Source organism: Astatotilapia calliptera, chromosome 19 (genome assembly GCF_964374335.1).
Source record: "Astatotilapia calliptera chromosome 19, fAstCal68.1, whole genome shotgun sequence".
Taxonomy (NCBI): Eukaryota; Metazoa; Chordata; class Actinopteri; order Cichliformes; family Cichlidae; genus Astatotilapia; species Astatotilapia calliptera.
This window is the reverse complement of record NC_137440.1, coordinates 3,852,300-3,870,351: the sequence shown is the minus strand read 5'-3', so window position 1 is coordinate 3,870,351 and position 18,052 is coordinate 3,852,300. Positions and strand designations below refer to the sequence as shown.

At 40.5% G+C, this 18,052-nt stretch overlaps 1 protein-coding gene across 2 annotated transcripts in view; it reads right to left on the bottom strand.

The window, feature by feature from the left end:
- Window positions 1–633: 633 nt before the first annotated feature.
- Window positions 634–18,052, bottom strand: part of strn3 (striatin, calmodulin binding protein 3) — a 29,683-nt gene continuing 12,264 nt past the window's right edge. Inside the window, exons 2-16 of one of the 2 annotated variants that reach the window (XM_026191828.2) lie at window positions 15,608–15,711; window positions 12,016–12,089; window positions 11,404–11,482; window positions 11,107–11,265; window positions 10,416–10,554; window positions 10,121–10,256; window positions 9,750–9,889; window positions 9,485–9,663; window positions 8,436–8,483; window positions 7,469–7,590; window positions 6,522–6,689; window positions 6,303–6,443; window positions 6,104–6,211; window positions 5,833–5,919; window positions 634–1,405 (exon numbers count right to left, since the gene is read on the bottom strand). In XM_026191828.2, coding sequence (XP_026047613.1) covers window positions 1,236–1,405; window positions 5,833–5,919; window positions 6,104–6,211; window positions 6,303–6,443; window positions 6,522–6,689; window positions 7,469–7,590; window positions 8,436–8,483; window positions 9,485–9,663; window positions 9,750–9,889; window positions 10,121–10,256; window positions 10,416–10,554; window positions 11,107–11,265; window positions 11,404–11,482; window positions 12,016–12,089; window positions 15,608–15,711 — 1,854 coding nt within the window. In that variant the 3' untranslated portion in view covers window positions 634–1,235. Of the gene's footprint in view, window positions 1,406–5,832; window positions 5,920–6,103; window positions 6,212–6,302; window positions 6,444–6,521; window positions 6,690–7,468; window positions 7,591–8,435; window positions 8,484–9,484; window positions 9,664–9,749; window positions 9,890–10,120; window positions 10,555–11,106; window positions 11,266–11,403; window positions 11,483–12,015; window positions 12,090–15,607; window positions 15,712–18,052 lie in introns of both variants that reach the window. The other variant, XM_080293770.1, reaches the window with a different exon arrangement.

Below are 18,052 nucleotides of genomic sequence, written 5' to 3'. Positions count from 1 at the left end.
TCTGGACAGGAGATCAGTGTAATGAGAGGATGTTTTACATATGCTCTCTCCTGAGGCAGGCGAGAGCCAGTACAAAACTGTACTCAACTCGAATTCTTTGCTACTCTATATTTTTGCTAGTTCAACTAGTGGTTAGCTCTACTAAATGGATTACAGTAGGAGAAAGTGCAGACTTTGGAGACTCATTAGAATGCTCCACTCTTGGACATTTCTAGCTGTATCACCTCATGTGAAGTGTCAGACTGGGAGAGCAGACTGCTTAATGCACTACAGTTGTGCTTAGATTTGGTTTCATATGCCACTGAAGCTTCAACACCTGGGGAGTAATAGAGCTTTTATAATGTATAACAAACATAGAGAAAACACTGGCAGCCAATTATAACTGTTCGGGACTGCAAGCCTGCTCTGAACTGCCTTGAAAGTAGAGTTCTTTAGAGTTATTGGAGAAAAATTAGCCAAATGGGGGTGAATTCAATACAGATTCCAGGCAACTTCTCACGAGGGCCATTTTTCGAGTTGTAACTGTCTCCACTCAGACATGCCTGAACATTTAGCATTGACTCAGCATTGAGTCCAGTGGGACAGAAAGAGAAACAGGGGAAAGGTGCAAAAATGTCCCCACAACATGTAGACTGTAGTGCTACGATTCCACAGTTTAATGTGCTACATTTGACCGCCGTATTACGATGCTAAATGACAACAGTAAGAAATAAAAGAGCGATGGGTTAACTCATCTAGATGTCAGGCTGCTTTCCTTGGCCAGCTCTGACCAGGTCTAATTTTGGGGGGATTTTTCCTTTACGTCTGCCCTCAGCTCCAGCTCTTCTGTCTGGGATCAGGAGTCACAGTAGTGTTAGTGAATAGGGACAGGCATGTAGTGTCAAAGCTACCTTAGGGATTTGTGAGGGGCCAGATGGGTTTCAGGCAAGCCGCTCCAAGTTGATCATTAAACGCGTTTCTGCTGTCTCTTAGCTGTAGGGAGATCACACCACTCCACCTCTTAACTTAAAAATTTGTGTAAGAAACCTGTGTGTGTTTGTTCAGTTGTCCGTTGGAGATTCTCCAGTCTTTCATATTAATATATATTCTGTGTTCAGAGACCTGAACAGACCTGAATCCTGTTTGTGTACAGACTAGCCCCTCTCTCTCTTTGTCTGTCTCTGTATCCCTCACCTCGAGGTCATCTCCTCTTTTTTGTTTTCTTTTTTCTGTTGTTTAAATCTTCTCTTCCTCGTCTATACGTAGACTCTGGCAAGGGCGTCGGCTCCAGCGGAGGCAATGTAGGCCTTGGAGGGGTGGAAGGCCACGTCGTAGATGGCCTCCTCGCTCTTCTTACGATGAGCTGTGATCTCTTGAACACACGTTTTACTGTCTAGGTTCCACAGACGCAGAGAGCAGTCGTGACCTGAGGAGAAGAAAAAAATGTAAGCCATTATGTCAATGTTGTTACAAAGTAATTTAATTGCACAAACCAAACTCATTTCCATTTCTTTTGACTTGAGAAGTGATAGAAACAAACGATTAATGTTATATTAAAATCTTGAATGCACTGACAGTTTTGTCATACAGTTGCCTTAACTGCCATAACATGAGCAGAAGCAGGAGACTTACGAAGGCACATGTGCTTAGTTCCTGTGATCAAAACTGACCCTGCGCTGAGCCTAATCTATCTTAGCTGCTACCTGGACTAACTGCAAACTATCTTATGTACATAGAAAGTGAGTGAAAGAGGTCAGCTAATTAATCTCTAGCTCTCTGTGCTTAAATAGCTGTAAAATTAGCTTGCTCTGTAATGTTTCAAATTAACTACTGCCAGATTTGTCTGCACAGTGTCTCCCAACCCTTTGGAGCCACGGCACATATTTCACATTAGAAAAAAATCACACAGCACACCATCAAACCAAAAATGTCACAAAAAGCACATTGATAATTTTCCCCCGTGCATCAGGCAGAGTGGAATTGGTTTGGTTTGTCCCCAGTGTACCTTTTTTGCTTTCTGACCACTACTCATGTTAGGGCCTTCATCTGGGTCAGAATTTTCTCCAGGGCCCAGGTCAGATTGACTACTTGTTCTTTTCAAATATTTATCTATTGCTATTACGCACTGCATTGTCTCATTCACAGCATGACGGTTATGTCATTTCTTCTTCGTCTTCTGTTTTACTGGCAGTTGGCATTCTATTTAATTAGAGTAGGTAGTTTTACTGCCCTCTAGTGGAAGAGAATGTAATTCTCCAAAAGTTGATTTTGTTCATCTCTTGTAGCGTTTACAAGAGATTACAATAGAATGTAATTGTTCTGCCCGTTACTCACACCAGTCATTTAGAGTACTAATCAGGTGGAACCAGATAATCTTTCACGGCACACCTATGTGCCGCGGCACAGTGGTTGGGAAACACTGGTCTAGCAAAGGACAGGAACAAGCTACAATGCATACATAGCCATATAAGCACAAAGCATATCATCTCTCATTTCTAACATTTTAAGTATCAAAAAATTAAGAGAGTGAGAAAAACTATGTGAACCTTAGTGCTTCCAAACCTACTACGCCATTAGGAATCAAGAGAGTAAGTGGCAACCAGATTCTGCTACTCAGATGCACTTAAGTAATTATCAGTGAGTATGAGAACCTGTGCAACAGGAGAAGTTCTTGGCAGTTTGAAGCTTTTAAAAAGATGATATTGGAGAAGAAATTCTTTCTGCCCTTCAGTTTGGGAAGGGTTATAAGGAGACTTCTAAACAGTTTAAAGTCCAGCGTTCTGAAGTGAAAAAGATTCTAAAAGAATAAATTAAGCCCATAAAGAAATGTCAACAACCCACAATGAACTGAACCAATGTTTAGTGTTATGCCACACACTGTCTGTAATAATAATGGTATAAATGTTTACATGCACTGTAGCCGGGCTCTCTCAAAGGATAAAAAGCTAACATGCAAGGAGCAGCTAGGCAGAAACTGAATTCACCACTGACATGCTGTCATCCTTAAAACCTTGATTAAATATTGTTGAACACGCCAATATATTGGTAAGGCGATTTCTTAGTATTGCCAAATAATTTTAATTGTTCTGCTGATAACTGAAAAATAAATAAGGAAGGAGAGACAAAAAAAAAAAAAGACCGTTCAACCATGTTAAGAGGGTTGCCATTGGATAGTTTGTCCACCAGACTGCAGTATGCTCGGATCAGCTGGTTGCCGTTTCCCAACAGGGAAGTTGCAGTTGGGCAGAGCAAGTAATCCAAGACTTCTCGTGTCAATAAAACAAAACTATTTTTAAATTTCATTTTCATACAATCTTGGTAAGGACTCAAATGATTACACCTAACAATTTTTAGGGAAATCCATTCATATTTTGTGTGTCTAGAAGATAAAGCTTTATTGGCCAATATATATTGCCTATTTTAAAAAAATCACCAAATATTGGTCTGAAAAATACTACATCAGTCAGGCTCTACAACCATCATGCCATCACCATGACATAAAATTGCAATATTATGTGGAAATGCAGTCTGTGCCCCAAGTGAAACTGAGTGCAGCTATTCTGTGCCCTGACAAACATCCACAGCTGGAAACTGAGCATATTTCCAGCCCAAGACAAGAGACCTGCTGACTTGTGGTTAGCAGGCATTTTTTGAAAGGTCAGAGAAACTGAGTACTTGAATGTGTGACAGGACCAGTGAAACCCGCATCACAGCCTGCTCTTTGGATCCTGCTATCAAACCCCAATTGTCCAAATAGGCTAAGATGTGACCACTCCTCACATTGAGCTGACAGTTCGTTAATACATTTGGTCAAAGTACACAGAGTGAAACAGTGGATGGAAATCAGTGTGAACGGCTGATGTCAAACTGAATGTTACAACCTGAGACACCAAAAGTGTTTTTGTGGGGGTGTGCCTATCAGACTGTGATAGGAAAGTGCATCACCTTTTGGGGCTGACAACCTGAACAGAACTTGGGCCAAAGACATCTGACCTCAATATGGAGAGGCACCAGTGGGTTGTCTGGGGAACCAGTGATCCAAACATAGATGAGCAATGCCTGCACCATGAGCTCTGTCACTAAGCCTGATTAATGTGTCTAAATGAAATGTGGAAAATCTTGGATGGAAGAGCTGTGGGGGCACCTGTGTTTAGATTGTGAGACAGGGCCAAACAAACTGTCAGTAATGGATCTATAGGTGGTGGTTAACTAAATCAGCTTTTTCCAGATCCTGTCTATAGCCAGACACAGTGAAATGAGTAGATTTCGGATTGATACATGCAGTGGTTAGTCCTGAGAAGAAGAAAAAAAAAAAAAAAGAAGTTTTTTTTTTTTTACCGTCATCAGAAAACCTCACAAAACATAAATGGCTTCTCAGCTGTCAGAGGAGAGCTTCTTAGTTATACGGTGAAACAGAGGAAACAGGTGTTTTGTTTTGGCTAGCCAGCGCAGCAGGACTGGCAGCATACTGGTCTGACGACTCTAAAACTGGGTCAAAGGACTCTGAGAAGAGGATTGTGCCGTGTAAGAGCAGCACCTCCCAGGACTTTCTCTACTAACGTGACCCGAGTGAAAGAGCTCATGACAAAATGCATGCCCTTGGGTCTTAGTCAAAAATCTCCTCACATGGAAAAGCCAGCTTGCCAAATGAAGTGTTCGTGGTGAGGTGAGGAGCATAAGGATTGAGGAATAACTGTGGTGACAGGGGTATATACGCAGACGGGGTCTAACATATAGCACTGCAGGTCATTTGACTTAAAGCTGTGAACAAAGCCGTTGTGAGGCAAGTGTCCTAGTTGAGCACACATGATAATCAATGCGATGTGCTGTACAAGTAAATAGACTAAAGAGAATACTCAGTCATGTAATGGTACAAAGCAAAGTTGAACTAACTTACATAGATAATAGGATGGGTTTTGATTATCGATTTATCGATTAAAATCAATTCTAGCTTGGATAACGTGATATCGGTTCATTAAAATCCTGAATCGATTTTTAAATATAAATTTATTTTGCCCAAAATGCCAGAATCTCAGGTTAAACCTCACAAAATTTCAACAACCACCAAACAGCTAAAACAGTAAATGAGAGCAGGAGCACGGGTTCTGCACAAAGACGTAAACGCAAAGAGCGGACCCGCCGACGCATCAGAATCAGTGAGATGTCGCCTTTCTCACCCGACGGCACGAACACGGTCGGGGCTGAAAGCCGACAGCTCACCGATTCTGGTGTTTCGCGCTTTGTGTTTATGTCCTTTTTGCGCTAGATTCTGAAGCTGCAGGTTTTATCTCTGACTGAACCCGCAGCAAAATGATCCAAACTACGCTTCACATAGACATCGTCATGAATTCCCTCCTACTTACTGTTTTGCTTCCACCAAGATAAAAATCACACTTCCTGCACAGCTCTCCCTCTCTCAGGAATAGTTTCCCATCTAAAAATCTGTTTTCTGCATTATTTGCTTGCTTATCACCCACTGCCGTTGTTTACAGCGCTGTCGGCCGCTGTTTCTTTTTTCCTTTTACTTACTTTGGAAAAGAAAACCTAATTTCTGCTGTTCAGTATGCTACTGAACAAATTAAAACTTTTTAAAATTATGCAAAATTGCAAAACCCTTAGCTGTGTCTCTAATAAAACGAATCGAATCGATTCGGGACCTTGTGAATCGGAATTGAATCGATTCTAGAAATCAGTGACGATACTCAGCCCTAATAGATAACCTTTCAATCTTCACTAGTCACCATCTACAGCACGCATGAAGAACTGTAATAACTTTCAGAATTTAATTTTAAAAAAGCTAAATTAAATTCAATGCTTTATTCTGAGCTCCAGGAAGACTTTTATGAGACTTACTGCCAGACATCAGGTAGATGCCGTTGGGATCCACGGCCAGGCTGGTCACTGCATCCAGATGAGCCACCATGGCATGAATCACTTTACCTGCATAGAGGACACAAGGCACACCTAAGCACTTCCAGAAGGACTCGTTTTTCTCAAGTCAAAATAATTCTGAGTCACTCTGTACACAGTGTCTGTGAAGTGGGAGCTGTGAAACCTGATCTCACCAATCAGGCTCACCATCTTTGGAGTGATGGACACAGCTGGGGAGTAGCTGCAGACTGACCTGACTTGTTATCAAAGAATTTGATGTGTCGATCTTCATGAGCAGTGATGGTTACTGGAAGCGTGGGATGACTCACCACCTTATTTATATGATTTGACCCCGACAGAGCTGAGGAGGGAGAGAAAGGGATAACACTGTTTACTGTCCTCAAAAACCCATCACACACCTCATATCTGTTCATGGTTGTTTGTGCTCTTACTGCCATCTCCCTGTCCTTTGAGCACAAGTGCTTGCTGGGAAGTTTCCAGGTCATACACAACCACGTCTCCGCTATTAAAGGATGCCACCATGTGAGCAGGGTCACAACCATTGAAGTCCACTGATGTGGGGATCCCATGCTCTGTTGACAGATGTAAACATCAGCAAGTCTGTTCAAACTCCCTCCTGCAAAGAAGCGCACCCTTTTTCTTCTTCTTACCATGGTTTGTATTGAAAGTGCTAATGCAGGGGTTTTTCTCTGTTGGGTTCCACAGCTTCACTGTTCCGTCGGCCGAGCAGGACAGGAGGCGGTTTTTGATACCGCTGTATGCCAATCCCCACACAGCGTCCGTGTGTCCTAACCAGGAACCTGCCAGGACGCTTGGATCTGATTGGAAGAGAGATAAGAAATGAGAGGGGCCTTCTGTTTTTATAACTGTACATTCATCTAACTGACAAATATTCCCAATTGAAAGAGAAAACTTTAACAAAGGGAAGACATTTTTGGTGTCTTTGTAAGGTTTTGTGAAATAAAATGTTCCCGAAAAATTGTATTTTTCCCCAAGTAAAGACATCTTTTTAAAATCCAGCATTTTGTTCAGAAAGTAAAGACATGAGGAAAGCAGCCTTAATAGGAGCAGACCTAAAAGAAAAACATTCAAACTTGGGAACTGAAAAGAATAAAACAAAAAAAGAAAAAGAAATTTTTTGGGGATAGCAGAGCCATGTGAGGTAATCTAAGAAATCTATATTTTTGAAAAAACAAGGAGATCATTATGAAAGGAGACAACCGGTTTACTTGTTTTTCTTTTGGCTGTTACCATAACAAGTCGCCACAGTGGATCATCTCCCCATTATTAGTATACCCTTCTGCTACACCAGCCCTCTGCATGTCCACACTCAGCATGAATCTTCTCTGTGGTCCCATTTCCTCCTGCCTAGCAGCTTCATTTTCAACGTCTTTTGTCCAATATATCCGCTGCCTCTCCTCTGTGCATGCCCAAACATCTCAGCCTTGTCGCTCTAACTTTTCATATCTGCCCAACCTGAGCCGTCTCTGCCATCTTCAGCTTGGCCTCTCCTCTTTTTGTTAGCGCCACTCGAAACTATAGCAGGGCTCACTACTACTTAAACCTTTTCCCTTTCACTTAGTGAAATAGTGTGTACCATAAGTGTCGTAGGGATCAACATTTGAGCTGGGGATGTTCCACCACTGGATGGTTGCGTCAAGACCACCACTAAAACACTGTTCACCACTGGAGGTCATCGCCAATGACAACACTGGTCCACTGAAGACAGAAAAGAGCATCATCACCAGAGGTTTGATAAAATACATATATTTACGGATGATGTCAAGTGCAAACACGTAACCTCGACAGTCATTTAATCCTGCTGGTTACTGAGATCTCTCACTTACACTCACAAAGAGTGTGAGTGAGATCAACATCTAGCAAGTTTAGACATGAGCAGTGAAAAGACCTTTATAACTATAATATACCAAAAATGTTCTATAAATCTAGTTTGTCCAAACATGATACTGATAGTTTTTAGTTTGTTAAAGACATTTTCTGATATTTTAATCAAATTCTTTTTTTTTTTAAATATATAAAAAAAAAAAACAACTTTTCAGACATATTTTAATACAGTTTTTATTTTGATTTAGTGTTTTATTTGCATTTTAGTTATTTTTAATTCTACTATTATCTGGCAATTTGGTCCATTAAATTTTCCAGATTTTTTTAAACACTTTTCTGTTACTTTATAACAATTTTTTCCTGGTGTTTGACTTACATTTTCTCAGACATATTTCCTGCTGCTGAGATTATTCTCATGCTGTAGCTACAGGGTGCCTGTCAGTCTTAATCACTTCTAATGCTCATTTATTCATAGCTGCTGCCACTAAAAAGCATCATTTCTGTCTTCCTGCCAACAGCAGTTCACCACAGGTCTGAAATTACCTTTAAAAAAAACAAAAAACAAAAAAAAAAAACCAACTCACTTTTTTTAAATATTACTTGTGTCACTTAAAACGTGAAGAAATCTGATGTAACTTGAAAAAGTTAAAAACACCATGGAACCTCAACCATCAAGTCAAATAGAGCCTTAGACACACTGTGTGTGTTTGGATACATACACATGGGCTCTGAATGTGTAGATCGGTTCCACATCGAAAGAGGCACTTCTGGAAAAAACAAACAACAACAACAGTGAAATAAACAAGCAGATTGTTACTTCATCATCAAACAGACTCTTCTTCAACTCTGTTACAGGCAGCAGTGACTGTTTTTCACTGTACGACAGTAAGTCCTGAGGGGTATTATTTAAAGGGATTATTTGTAAGACACTGACACATCAGAAGCTTGTGGTGTGAGTTTGATCAGAATAGTGCCATGGAAACGCAGTGATGAGGAGAAAATGAGATGCTAATACTGAAAGGATCTGCCAGGTTTGTAAGGAGAGGATTTTCCTCTGAAGCAGAGTGAATAAAAGCTTTTCTATGTGATGAGGAAATACTGTCCATGCTGAGCGTTCTTTTCTCAACCGACTGAACTTTTTCTTCTTTCTTTTTTTAAAATTTAGGATACCCTTTAGAAAATGATTTTTGCTTTGATCACAGCTTTGCAATGTTGCCAGTATTTCAACCAGCTCTGAGGTCTTCACTGCAAATGGTTTCCAGAAGCAACCGTTGCAACAAGTTAATCACTGGAAATTCTTTCTTCAATACAAGACCATCACTTAGGTTGTGTTAATGTAATGCTGGTATAGAGCAAACAGCCTTATTTAACTATTGCAGTAATCCCAGTCATGGCAAGAACTGTTCAGCTAAGAGAAACAAGCATAATCATGCTGTAACTAGAGAAGGTCCCATTGGGATCACAGCAGCAAAGACTAAGGTGTTCAGGTGCTGGCTATTTAAGTAAAGGCAATGTCTTATTTTACATAAACAAAGTCATCCAGGTCATTGCAGTCTAAGGAGCTTGAAAAGAAAAGAGTCTGGACTTCTTTAGGTTTCTTTGAAAACGTTTCACCTCTCATCCGAGAAGCTTCTTCAGTTCAGAACTGAAGAAGCTTTTCTTTCCAAGCTCCTCAGACTATATATTTTGGTGTAATTTATGCCAGAGTCTTTTGATTATTCTGGTAGTTCTGCTTGGAGGTTTATGTGTACATCTGGTGTTACTCTACTTTTTGGCAGGGACAGTCTTGGTGAGGTTCCACAGTTTAAGGGTGTGATCCTCGGACACGGTGACCAGGCAGGGCTCAACGGGGTGAAAGTCCAGTGCTCGGACACCATCGAAGTGGCTCCTTAGCGTGTACTTGGGGTTCCATGTCTTCCTGAACGAAGACTCCTTACTGGACGGCAGCTGAGGAAAAGAAGATGTCAATGTTAGGGCAATTTCTAAAGAATGTTTGAGTTTTAAACTGCAGCTTATTTTTTTTTTTTCCTTACATCATAGCCATAGTCTGTTTCATCGTTGGTGACTGTGAGGTCGGCAAGGTCACCCAGTCCCAGCACGCTCTCCAACACATCATCTGACCCCCCAAGTAAGAAGGACTTCCCCCCGCCAGTAGGAAATGGTAGAGGCTCCGCTGAAGAGTGAGAGGCTTTAATAAACACACTGTACCTCTCTATTACAAGATTATATTCATTAGCTGTTGTCATAATGATTTTACAGCCACACAATTCATTAATTGGAAAAATAATCATCAATAATTTACAATTTGCATTTGTTTATTTAAGGTGAATATCATTCAACAGACAGAGCAAAGGACACAGCCTTCATATATTTACAATCAGTGGGATTCATGTACATCTCTTACCCCACTCTGTCCCGTCTCCGGAGCTCCGAGCCTCACCCGCCCCTTCTCCATCCTCAGCCGTCACCAAGAAGTCAAACTCCTTTAGAGCCTCCTCTGTGTCGGCATCATCCTCTGACGCTAAGCCCTCGTTTCCCACCTGAAATAGCAGGAGAGGAAAGAGAGAAAAAAAACAAAAAACAAAACACAAGTTAAGAATTAAGGAAGAGGTGTTGAAGGATGGCAGAGTAAAGGAAGGAGGTACAGGGGAAAAGAACAACAGTGGTGATTTAAAAGGGGCTGCCTGCTCTCTGTTTACCTTGGTCTTATGTTTCTTGGCTCTGTGATGTTTGTCAGTGGTGATGTCATCCATCAGGTCCCCCTCCTCATCATCGTCTTCATCGCTGTCTTCTGTGTTTTCCAGAAAGTTAAAAGTCTCCAGAACATCACCTGGACTCCTGGATATAAACACCAATGTTGTTACACTTAAGTTGTCTGCTGGGTTGTGTTTGTGCTTGCACTGTCAGTGTGGTGGGAGATGTCACACTGGGGAGACTTGGCTCCTTTTCATGTGAAAGCGATATTAGGTTAGGTTTGGGTTCGGGCCCACTATCTTAGGCAAAGGCTAGGTCATGGTTATAATAACTTAAGGCAAATGTTAGATTCAGATGTAGCTAGAATAATATAAACACAGACACACTGACCAGCATGAGAGGAAGGGGATGTGGTGCTGCTCATGTTGAGATGGTAAACACAACAGTGGACAGTGAGAATCCATGTTTTACAGTGGGGCATGAAACAAAATCAAGCCTTGAGAGCAAAGAAATGAAGCTTGATGCTGAATTAACTTATTATAGATAGGCAAGTAAGCAGTTTGTTACAAAGGAACTACCAATTTGTGTTTGTTTTGCTGTTTTATGTTTTTTGTTACTGGAGCGGTTTTCACAAAAGCTGAAATCAGTAAAGTACTGGCTAGTACTGCATGTGAACAGCTGTGCGTGTGTCTGTACCTTTTGTCCTTGCGGCGCTCGGTCCCATTGATCAGGTGCTGCAGGTTCTTGTTCTCCACAGATCCATTCTGCTCTGAGCCCGACAGGCCAAGCAGAGAGCGAACCCTCTGAGTACGAACGTCCAGGATGGTGTCTGTGTATCCGACTTCCTGTAGGTACCTGACCGCCAAACAAACACGTGCACACTGTAAACTACACATCATTTGGTCAAATACTGATTTTTGTTAACAAATTAATTCAAAAAATTATTTCAGCATTTTGCTTCCACTGCAAATACAAGTGCTCAAATGTTCTTACTGTCTGAGCAGCTGTCTTCCTTGTTTCCAGGTGAGCTGACTGTTGGCATGAACAGCAGAGACCTCTGAATCTTTGGTGTCTAAGGACAAAAACAGAAACAGTGATTTATACAGCACTGCCTGCTGGACACAAAACAGAGATGGCTTTCATCAGTTGTATTTAAAGCTGTGAGTTAGTTCAAGTCTAAGAAGAAAGGTCAGGAGTCCATCAATCAATCCATCTTCTTGTGCTTATCCAATTCCAATTAACAATTAACATTTTAAAGAACTGCGTATGATGAGGGATTTACATCACAGTGTTTAATGCTCATGTGTTTCCGGTTTATTACAAAACCCCACTAACTGCATGTCTTTAAACTGTGGGAAGAAGCCCGAGTACCCAGCGAGAACCCATGCAGATACAGCATGAAAACTCCAAACACAAAGACCCTGGCCAGGTGACTGATTTGAACGCAGGAGTTTCTTGCTGTGAGGCGACAGTGCTAATCGTTGCACCACCATGCTGCCCAGGGGCTAAGAACCTACATCTTTTATATGCAGTCTACAAAAGGCCACACTGAATATAAAGCATGTGTACAATGAGAGATTAGTGGAGGGGAGTATGACATCATACCTGATTCAAAACTTGGCATCTTCATTTCTCCTTGGTTTAGCTCTGTTCCATATTTTAACTTGTGGTATTTTGCTCTGAAAATGGAAAAAAGAGAAACTAATCATCAACCAATCAATTGACATGGTTAAAAATTAAAATTAACATAACATATTTTTAATGCATATTTTCTGTCACCCCCAAAACAGTGAAAAAAGCTCAAAGTGTGTGGTCTAAGAGAAGGGAAACAGATTTCCACCATAGCAAAAGTGAAAATGTAAATGGCTTAAACAGATGAAACTAAAAGAAGGCTTTGGCAGATTCTTTATCAGTGAAACAGAAAGAATCTGAAGTATACAAATAATCTATTACATCACTAGTGCACAAAAGCAACCCAAGAATCACAGAACGAAGCAGTAATTTAACAGCAGTCTGAAGCAGAACTATAGAAAGCTAATTAACTTTGTATTCAAACAAATTAAACATATCCCTTTAATACACTAGTCCAGGTTATTTGGTATATTAACTTCTGTGCTCTATATTTCAGAGTACCTGTGCTGCTTGGAAAATAAGCAAGTGGCAGACACTGAGACGACACACCCAAAGACAAACTTCTAATCCATCACAACATAACCCTGACAAGCTATCCAAGCATGCCAATGACTGTGAATGAATTAGCCTTCTGCAAACTGAAGTGAAAGACTCAGCACAGTGAAATAAAAGTATTTGCTCCTTTCTTGACTTCTTTGTTGGTTTTTTTTTGCATGTTTGTCACAAGTTTCAGATTGTTGAACAAATTTTGATATTAGACAGCCCTCGTACAAAAAACAAAACACCGTTTTAGATGATGATTTTACTGAAAAAGTTATCCAAACCTACCGGGCCCTATGTGGAAAAATGAATACCGTATTTTCCGCACTATAAGGCGCACTTAACATCCTTTAATTTTCTCAAAAATCGGCAGTGCGTCTTATAATCTGGTGCGCCTTATCTATGAATTCTGGCTGTGTTTACTGACTGTAGCAATGGGAATTGCATTTACCTGTGTGTTCCACCCGGAGTCTCTGCTTCTCACCTTCCGGTGTTACACTCTCAAGACTCCGGGCGGAACACACAGGTAAATGCAATTCCCATTGCTACACTGACCTCGAGCGGATTTTATGTGGTACACGGCGCTCAAAAATCTGTCAAAAAATGTTTTAGTAGGACTTTGCTAAGCTACGAAGCTGCACCGCTTGATGAATTGTCTGAGCGTTATGGCTACCGTAGTCAGGAGCCTTGCGGCTCATAGTAATCTGGGTCCAAAACTCCATCCATGTCAGGTCCCAAACAAACACTGTGTAAATTCTTTCATCTTTAATAAAATGATCAGTGTTGCTGCTTTACCAGGTGTATCAATTAAGTTAAACATCCAGGCATCCATGAAAACAGAATTTATTAAATTAAACGGAGTTAGAAGTTAGCAGGAAGTTAGTAGATAGTTAGCTCGTTGGTTTTGCTAGTTACCTTAACATGGTATATCATGTTCTGACTGAGAGATTTCTGGAAAAAAATAAAACGTACAGCTCTGCTATCACTTCCAACATGAATGTAGAGAGAAAGCTACACAATAGTGATGTTTGTAGGATTACTGAAGTTGGGCTAGATGGTATATAATGCTGTGCTAGTGATCGCTAGCGACACCGCTATGTTAGCATACCAAAGCATAAAACTGAACCTGGAGAATGAACGCTAACCTTTTTCCACTTTTTTTGACAAATGCAATCGCCTGGAAAAGTGCTGTAAACGGACCAAACTTCAGTAGGAGAGAACAACTGAGATAGTCCAGCCACAATATGAGGTTAGTCATTAATGTAAGATAAGATAACCTTTATTAGTCTCACACGTGGGAAATTTGTTACAGCAGAAAGTGGACAGTGCAAAGTTACATAGCAAAAATTAGAAAAACACTGGAATAACATATACTGTTGTTCCAGCGTTTATAGAGCAGCTACCAGAGAATTCAACATTAATGAATTAATGGTATGGAAGTGGAGGAAGCAAGCGGAATGAGTTGAGTAAAGTTTGACTTTTCTGACTGATTTGTTTAGTTAAATGCGCTTTATAATGCGGTGCGCCTTATGTATGAACACAGACCCGTTTGTCGACAGTGCGCCTTATGGTCCCATAAATACGGTAGTCCTCTAACAACGGGTTGGGCGCCAGTTTAGCTCAGTCAGATGAGCAGGCGACCATATGCCGCATGGCTGAAAGTGGCCGGCCCAGGTTCAAGTCCGACCTGTTCCCCTTTGCCGCATGTCTTTCCCTCTCTCTTTCCCTCCACTTTCCTGTCGATGTTTGCTGTTTCTATCCAATAAAGCCAGTTAAAAGGCAAAAAATTATATATTTAAAAAAGAAAAAACCCTAATAATTGGTTGTGCAACCCTTAGCAGCAAAAACTGGCAATGGATCCTTCCCACTGTGGAGGAATTTTGGTCCACTATTTTTTAGCAGAGTTGTTTAAATTCAGTCACATTGGAGGGTTTTCTAGCATGAATGACTTATTTAGCAAATCAGATTTAAATCCGGAGTAGTCCGCTCAAAAACTTTGATTTTATTTATGGGTTTGTTTGTTTTCTTGTTTTTATAAAGTCATTCAGAGGTGGGCTTGCGTGTGTGTTTTTGGATCATCGCATAAGCCAAGTGGGATGAATTGATGGCTGGAAACCAGGATTCTCTGGTACAGAGCACTTTTCATGATTCTGAAGCAGTAAAGCAGCCTCAGACAATCACACTACCATGTTTGACTGTTGATGATTTATGACATGCTGCGTGAGTTTTACAGCAGATGTAACAGGACACAAACCTTCAAAAAAGTTCAAATTTTGTTTCATCAGTCCACAGAGTATTTTCCCAAAAGTCTTGAGAATCATCAAGATGCTTTTCGCACATGTGAGACGAGCCTTTGTGTTCTTTTTGGCCAGCAGTGGTTTTCTCCTTGGAACTCTTCTATGGGTGCAATTTTTACCCAGTCTCTTTTTTATTACTGAAACCTGGACACTGATTTTAACTGTGGCAAGTAAGACCTGGAGTTGTTCTGGGTTCTTTAGCAGCTTCCTGCAGGAGTGTTGTTGCCCTCTTGGAGCCTGGATGTGGCTAGTGAAATCAAACGCAGATTTCCAAAAAATGCGGTTAATCTCTGTTACTTTATGATTTAACAAGGGAGGCAAATACTTTTTCAAACAGGTCAACTTTGTGACAAAACTGTATATTGTACATACTTGGATTATCTTTGTCTGGTATAACAATTTGTTTGATCTTCTGAAACATTTAAGTTTGACAAACGAGGAAAAAAAACTCACTAAGAAATAAAAAAGGCAGCAAATATTTTTTCATGGCACTGAAAATAAGGAAATTAAAGATCTAACGGGATTTTTTTTTTAAAGATCAGCAGTGATCTAAAGTTATAGTTGGTAGCCTTCAGTGTGAAGTCCAGTTTAACCCCTACGGATCACCAACAATTCAACTGAATTTTATTTACACAGCACCAGTTAACAACAACACAATTCACCTCAAGACATGTTATATTGTAAGGTAAAGAGACCCTCTAATATATTATGAAGATTCTGTGTCTTACCTTTCCTGCTTTAATGCATATTCTAACATTTTTATTCTTCTAACCAGGTCATGCTTCAGGTTTTCCTGGCCCTTCCTCTCCCCCTGCAAGAAGGCTATCCTCGCCTGGAGAAACATACAAACAAAGCATTAATGAGGAGTTCAGTTTACAGTATAATTATTCATTTAAAATGTTTAAAAACCTTTAATTACAGGATGAAACATGTCAGTACGTAATAAAAATCTCTTCTTTAATGGAATTTCAGTGATGATTCATAATCTGACCATAAACCCGCACTGTACTGCAAATTTACCCACATATTAGAATATTTCTTTTGTTTTGCGTGGAAACTCAAAGACAAGAAAGAAAGATGATGATCAATTGGAATTACTAGACTCTGGACTCTTTTTGACCAGTGAAGTCCTCTCACCTGTCAGAAAGCAATGCTTCCTGTCTCACTAACCACACCTGTCTGTCAGTCAGTCCAGCAGCTGCTCTTGAAACCCAACACTAATAGGTCCCAAGAGCCATTTATACACAGTGTTCTCTGCCAGCGTGCCCATATTGACATGGCCTGGTAACAGGAAAACCAAAGGTCCTCCCCCAGATTGAAAGAGACAGCCAGAGTGGGAAGGAGAGAGTGGTCAGGGGTAAACTGGGATGTGAGAAAGAAGATTACATAACAAACCACACTATTTCAGCCTCGCTATGATTGGCCAGCTCTATGACTGACAGCCACAGCTCCACGGCAACCCCCGAGATCACTCTGACATACCAGAATATGTGCGTGAGAGTGTGTTAGATGGTATAAGCTGTGAATGCATGCACGCAGCGTTACAAGAATGGCACAGTGTGCTTCTTCTGTTCCTGGTGAACTCTGAAATAGGAGAAGTGTGTCGCTGCCTTCTGCTTAATTTATGCTAGTACATTTATTTCCATTTACATATGTATTTGCCTGTAGGGAACTACCAAAAGGGGTTTTTCAGTCCCGGCAAACTTGTTCCCATGCAGTCCTCTGAAAATCCCAAACTATAATGTTGGAAAAAGCGACAGCAGAGTTCACCCTGACTGGATGAAATGAGGAAAAAGAAACCCTAAAGATCATAAAACACGGTATGAAAAGTGCAGACACTGGTTATGGTGGACACTTTTCATTGTTTTTAACGCTCAGTTTCACTTCAGCTTTTGGCATGTTAAAGAGCATAAGACAGACTGCTTGTATCATCCATTTTCACTCTTCAGGACTACTTGTCAACTAGTGATGGGATTTCTGGCTCTTTTCAGAGAACCGGCTCTTTCGGCTGCCAACCGGCTCTTCAGGTTGTTTTGTTGCTTTAATTAATTTATTATTAACAACAATATAAAATTATGCACAAACGGAATTACTAATGTAAAAACAAAAAAAACAAACAAAAAAAACCACGTTTAAAAAAAAAAAAAAAAAAATACGGTGGCCTAGGGCTGTTCGATATAACGATATATATCGGATGACGATATAAAAACGTCTATCGTTTCATTTTACGCTATCGTTTGTTTCGTGGTGTCGCAAAATAAACTGTTTACAGCAATATTTTTTCACCGTTTTGATGGTCACTGTAGTGGCTATATTCATTTCTTAAAGTTCTCTCTTTCTCTTATATTCAATATAACCACACTACGGACGGACAAGCGCCTGTCTTTATGCGTTGTCGTTAGCAACAACGACGGTAACACCATCGCGTGTCCACTTGTTTATGTTCCACATAAACCTTTCACAATAAAGCTCAAGATCCTGTTGAGACTTTTCAAAATAAACTGAATCACGTGAAAGAGCAGATTATTTACAGATGAGAAGTAAAAAAGAGCCGCCAGGTGCTAAAAAATAAACCTTAGACTCAAACGTTAGAACAGGCTTTTCCCCGCAGCACGCTGTGTAATAAATACAAAGAAAACGGCGGCCGTTACAACTTATGTCTAAAAATGTATCGTTTCATGTATCTGTTAAAACACTCAACTCCAGCTACATGACGCGCAGCTGGAAACACTTCCCGCAAGTCGAGCTGCCTGAGATTCACAGAATTTACAGAAAATGTTACATTTTTGTGATTTATATCGTTATCGGGACGATAAAATTCTTATATCGGGATATGAGATTTTGGTCATATCGCACAGCCCTGCGATGGCCCCTACAGACAAAGCACGTACAAACTCCAAAAACCACGTACAAATTCCAAAACACATTTCTAGCATTAACTGAACTTCCAAAACAGAGCTACCTAGTTCACTTAAATTACACAATTGAAAGCATATGTGTATTGTTTTTGTATTTATACACAAGCACTCATATATATTCAAATAATTTTTAAAAAAAAGTTAATTTACGTGGTCGTTGGTACTTCCTGGCTTGTGTAGCCACTAGGTAACAAAAGCTCAACACTGCTCCTAGCATCCTGGAGCACTTCTGTTGTGTTTTGGACGTGCTTCGGG